The sequence below is a fragment of the Ochotona curzoniae genome, unplaced genomic scaffold (assembly GCF_017591425.1).
Source record: "Ochotona curzoniae isolate NIBS_2020 unplaced genomic scaffold, NIBS_Ocur_1.0 contig_2321, whole genome shotgun sequence".
In the NCBI taxonomy this organism is placed as follows: Eukaryota; Metazoa; Chordata; class Mammalia; order Lagomorpha; family Ochotonidae; genus Ochotona; species Ochotona curzoniae.
The window spans coordinates 13129649-13135648 of NW_024465421.1; the positions used below are offsets into that span (position 1 = coordinate 13129649).

Below are 6000 nucleotides of genomic sequence, written 5' to 3' on the forward strand. Positions count from 1 at the left end.
CCTCCACTTCCCATCCAGTTTCTTGCTCATGTGTTTGGAAAAGCAGCGCATGATGGCTCAAGTACTTGAGTTCCTGCTACCCACATGGGAGACACAGATGGTGTACCTGCCTCCTGCTTACAGCCTGTCCCAGCCTCACTGTTGCAAACGTTGGGAAGAGAACAAGCAGATAGAAGATTCTCATTTTCTTTCTCTCTCTCAAATAATATTTTAAATTTTATTTTTATTGGAAAGTCAGATATATAGGAAGAAGGAGAAACAAAGAGAAAGATCTTCCATCTGCTGAGTCACTCCCCAAGTGGCCTCAACGGCCAGAGCTGATCAGATCTGAAGCCAGGAGCCAAAAGCCTCCTCCAGGTCTCCCACACTGACACAACGTCCCAAGGCTTTGGGCCATCCTCGACTACTTTCCTCAGGACACAAGCAGGGAGCTGGACGGGAAGTAGAGCAGCTGGGACACAAACCTGTGCCCATATGGGATCTTGCCAATACAAGGCAAGGATGTTAGCCTTTAGGCTATCATGCCAAACCCAAATAATAAATATGTATGAATTATAATTGGCATCCATACAGGATCGTGGCACATGCAAGTCGAGGACTTCAGCCAGTAGGCTACTGCACCAGGCCCAGGTTTCTCCACTTTAAATCCAGTTTCCTGCTGATGGCTTGGGAAAAGCAGTGGAGGATGACCCAAGCATTTGAATCCGTGAAACGCACATGGGAATCCTGGATGAAGCTCCTGACGCCTGGCTTCAGGCTAGCTTAGCCCGGGCTGTGGCTGTCATCTGGGGAGTGAGCCAGTGGATGGAAGGTCTCCTTCTGACTCTCAAGATAAATAAATAAACAGGCTTTTTTTTTAAGACCCTAAGGTAGGAAAGGATTTGGCTTCTTCAAGTCAAAACAAGATTGGCTAGGCCACAGTGATTTGAAAAAGCAGGATGGGAAGAATAAGAAATATTGAGATGAAGTTAAGTTCTTTTCTGTGAGAACTGTGCCTGTACTTACTAGTCACACCTTATTGACTCAGTGTTAGACAAGTATCTAAGCTGGATCAGAGTCTCTCCCTAGGAATTTTGGATTAAGAGCTGTGTGGTCACCATGTACATCCAGAAGCAGAAAAACACCATCTTCATAAGAAAATGGAACAAATGGTCATTCCCTGTCTTCATTTCCATGGGGCCACCTCTCCTGGCTTCTTCCTTCTCTGCTGGTTCCTTAGTGGTTTCCTCTGAGGGTGCATCTTCCTGCAAGCAATGATGTTGACTGTTCCTTTCTCATGTCCTCCTGTCTTCCCACAGGAGGCAACCTGTCCATCAATGACTTGCACTTATATGACAAGTATCCAGACCTCTCTGACTCCAAACCCGGGTATTGATTGATACTGGGTAGTTTCGCTTGCAGCACATCAGCAAGTCCAAGATTGAATTCATGCTGTTCCCTACAGACTTATCCTTGCTCCCTAGCTTAGGGAGAAAAACCACTTGAGACAAAACCCAAGAATTACTCTTGACACCCCTTCCCCATAGCCAATCCATCACCCACCCTTGTTAATTTTATCAGTCTCAAGTCTCTCCACTTATTTATTTTCACTGTCATTTCTCTAGTCCAGGCCGCTGTCATGTCTGCCACAGACAATTGCAATAGGTTCAAACTGGCATGCCTGCATCACCGTGGACACCCCTTTCCAATCTGTCCTCTTTACTGAAGTCAATCTTTTTAAAACATAAACCCAAGGTGGTACCACCTCCCCTTTTTCTTCCCACTTACAAATTGTTCAAAGGCTCCACTTTATAGGATGAAGGCCAAGATCCTTACGATGGCCTTTGAGGCCCCAGCCTATCTGGTTACTGCCCCTCTACCCTTCTGGATTGTTTCAGCAACACCCTCTCCTGTGTCCCACAAGGACCCTTCATTTTCAGTTCTTCAAATGCCACAGGGCCTTTTTGTATGCTGCTCTTTGTTCTTTGCTTTCCCCAAACTACCCATCCTGAATATTTCAGTTTCCTCTGGGATATCTCCAACATTCTACTCTATTTCAGGTTCCTTTGCTTTAGGTAGACATTTATAGAACCATGTTCCTTTCTTTTAAAGAGTCTGATCTGGACATTTCATTAGTGTGATTTAAAAAAAATTGGTATATCTTCCCCTTTACTGTAAGTTAGATGAAAGCAAAGATTCACAACATTTAATACTTTGAGGAGGGGAGGAGAAGGGAAAGAGGGAAGGGGGGAAGAGGGGAAACTGCCTTGGTTCTTGAATTCCTAATTATGTGACCCAGGCACTTGTGAGAACTGATTTCACTTTTTGCTCTTAGGTTTCATGAGATGTTGTATTTCTGATAATTCTCTGTTTTTGATTAAGTTAGCTCATTTTGATTTTTGTTGTGTGCAACCAAAACAAAGATCTTGGCTAAAACACAGCAAAAGAATAAAAAATAAAAAATAAAAAAATTCTGAATGAAGCTGCATCTTAAACACTAAATTACTGTGTTATTATGCAATCCGTAAATTAAATAGCCTAATGATGGTTCAGCAAGTTGCTTTTCACTTTTGGGTCTTTCATCCTTTATTCAGAGGGTGCTCTGTTTTGTGGCAATGTCCTAAAAAACAAAAAAATGCATAACTGGCTTCACTTCAGTTGGCTTTCCTGAAAGACTGCAATGACAAGGATTATTAAAACAGAACTGCCTCATAAACATTGACCACCTTGTAGTGTTTCAGTTCCCTCTTTTCAGGGCGTAATTAACAGCTCTTAATAAACTCAGAGGTCTGCTTGTCTGAATTCAGGGGCAACTTGAGTGGGCTGATGGAGGGGGTAGGGGCTGAACTGCATAAAAACCTACAAATCAATGCAGGGCCCTGGCAAGGGCTCTCAGTCTTTGGTTTCTACATCTGCAGAGTGGCACGGGCATCACAGTAACTACCCTACCCACTTCAACTCCATTGTCAAGAGAATCAAATGCAATTGAGAATGGAAAAGTGCTTTGTAAAGTACAAAGTACTATAGGACTGTAGTCTATCACACACACACAAGAGTGCTGCTTCTTCAAGCACGTCAGCACAGAACAGGAAAGCAATCAGTCATACCATAAACGTTTATAGAGTGCCCATCAGGTGCCAACAAAAGCTAGTCTGGAGAGAAAGAGGAACAGCACACGGCCCTTACCCTCAGGCCTTTCCTCATATGAATTCTTCTTTGAATACTTCAAATAGGAAGTACTTGTTTTATTCTCCACAGCAGCTTTCACCACCTGATATTCTATATATTTACTGTCTGTCCCTCTATCACACACACACACACGAAATAAGATCCATGAGGGCAGGAACATAGTAATGTTCCCTGCTAGTAGCTTTCTGCATACAGCAGTGCCTAGAACACAGCAGTTGCTCTAGAAACATTGACTAATGCATACACACATACATACAACATTACCAAGGGACAGTGGTTTTAAGCAGGGAATAGAACATGCAAGCTGGCCCACAAGACATAGCATTTCAGTCAGAGGGAGCTTTGATTTATTGGGTTCAAGAAATCTTTGGCTAATTTACTGGATGGTTAACAGCTGATCTAGGATGCTCTTAGGTATTCATTCAGGAGATAACCATTCCCAGGGTATGTATTTTTAACTATAAACTTGCCTCTAGTTTTGCCCAAATTTTTCCAATCTGCAGAGCTGTTTCTATCTCTACCTGTTCTAAATGATTTTAACATTTCCTGCCATGCTCATCAATGCTCCAGGATACTCAAGTTGGCACCTTCTTCACAAAGCTTATCACCCCTTCAGGATCCATTCCTTGCCTACCTCTCTACCTCACCCATTATGCCTTTGGGCTCCTCTAAGGCAATCCCTATTTAGACACACCTTCCTTATTTCATACTCTTCCTTCGGCCAAGTTGGTCTTCTAGAATGCCCTTTGCTCCTTTTGTCTGACAAGCAAATTTAAAAAGTGGTCCCTAAACTCAACTTACGATCCTCTAAATCCCCTTGGTCACCTTTCCTTCTAGTGGAAGTCCCTCCTGTTGCTGTCCTCACTGTCCCATAAGTCCATCTATCCAAACAGCTCCACTGCTTTTTCATTAGCTGTCATATGCCCAGCAAAATGCTTGGCAAGTTTAATGTTCCTAAATCTTTGTCCAGAGCTTAGAACCTGTGCTGCCCCCACACATCAACCCTTTGGATACTCACCTTCCCCTGGATTTCTTCATTTATTTCTTCATCTCAGGGAGAAGGGCTTCAGCCACCCAAGGGCCTTGCTTTCTTGCTTCCCACTTTTAGTTGCTCCAAGCTCCTCCAAGCAAGTCAACAGGGAAGCTTGCCCTGTGAGGAAGTGTTAGCTGGTCTCCAAGGTAACAGGCCACACCAACTGCAGCTTGGGGAAGGGAAAGGGAAAACCTCCCTCACCCGAGGGAGGAAGTTACCACCTGGGAAATTAATCAACTCTTCCAGGTCATTCTGTTTTTCTGCATCCTCACAAAAGCCTGGGATCAGGATCTGGACCTCATTTCTATTACGAGAACCTCCAAGTGAACAGAGAACTATGGTTCGGACCAATAGAGCCCTGGCACCTGCTGCCTTCTTGTGGTAGGAACTGAAGAAAGACCTCTGACAATCTGTGACATGTATGTATGAAAGATGGTAACCTTTCCTCCTCAGATTCCCAGGAGTCTCCCAAACACGCCAGGGGAGATGTCTGACAGTCATCACCCCCTCCAGGTTTGGTCCCATCCCAACCTGGCTAATACAGCAGCAAGCTCAGTGACTGACCTCTTAGCATCAGAAAAGATGATCAGGTATAGGAAATGCTAAGTGCCCATTACCATCACCTGGGTTGTTGCTAACAGACTATAGAGACAGTCCCATCCAGGAGATTGATTCAGAATTGCAGTCAAGAGGGGGAACATGAAATCTTTAACAACAACCCTAGGTGATTGTGATGTAACTAGTCCTCCAGCCCATAGCTGTGTTCCCCTCCAATTCCTTTGATAGAAGCCAAGAGAGGTTTGTGGACTGCTCTAGGGTCTGAATTTACTTTATCTTACCCAGGTCATTTCTCAAACTCCTACATTCATATTCTGAACTTTTCAGTTTTATAAAGTAGAACAGCTACTGCTTTTGGTCATCATCATATGGTGAAGAACCCCTTCAGATGCAGAGCTCAGCAGTGGTTCCCCACAGGCCAGAAACAACCCGGGTAATCAACGTACAAATCACTTACTGACCACTGGAAAAGTCAGACTGAAAGCACCGTGTTCAAGTCCAGGTGGGAGGTCAGAAAGAGGTAGGTCTCAGTAGCCCTTAAGCGATCAGTGGCTACCGTGTGAACAAAAGGGAAGGGCTGCCCTGATAGAGCTCCTGAGCGGAAGGGGCTGGCTAGCTTTTAGGCACTATCTTTCTTCTTCTTCTTCTTCTTTTTTTTTTTTTAAGATTTATCCATTTATTGGAAAGCCAGATATACAGAGGAAGATCTTCCATCCGATGATTCACTCCTGCAAGTGGGCGCAACAGCCAATGCTATGCCAGTCTGAAGCCAGGATCCAGGAACTTCTTTTGGGTATCCCACATGGGTGCAGGGTCCCAAAGCTTTGGGCCATCCTCGACTGCTTTCCCAGGCCACAAGCAGGGAGCTGGATGTGAAGTGGAGCTGCCAGGATTAGAACTGGCACCCATATGGGATCCAGGCATGTTCAAAGCGAGGACTTTAGCCGCTAGGCCACGCCGCCGGCCCTAGGCACTATTTTTCAATGTTTCTTTTAAAAAAACAAAAACAACAAAATGGGGCCCGGCACAGTAATCTAGCAGCTAAAGTCCTCTCCTTGCACATGCCGGGATCCCATATGGGCGCCAGTTCTAATCCTAGCTGTCTCATTTCCCATCAGGCTCCATGCCTGTGGCCTGGGAAAGCAGTCAATCATGGCCCTTGTAACCCTGTATCCACATGGGAGACCTGGAAGAGGCTCTGGGCTCTTGGTTTCGGGTCAGCTCAACTCTGGCTGTTGCGA

At 44.9% G+C, this 6000-nt stretch overlaps 1 protein-coding gene across 1 annotated transcript in view; it reads right to left on the reverse strand.

Moving 5' to 3' along the window:
• The window catches only part of VWA3A (von Willebrand factor A domain containing 3A), a 45514-nt gene extending 41161 nt beyond the window's left edge, over positions 1-4353 (reverse strand). Inside the window, exon 1 of the mRNA XM_040973221.1 lies at positions 4187-4353. Within this exon, the coding sequence (XP_040829155.1) occupies positions 4187-4206 (20 nt within the window). The 5' untranslated portion in view covers positions 4207-4353. The remainder of the gene's footprint in view (positions 1-4186) is intronic.
• Between the last annotated feature and the right edge of the window lie 1647 nt (positions 4354-6000).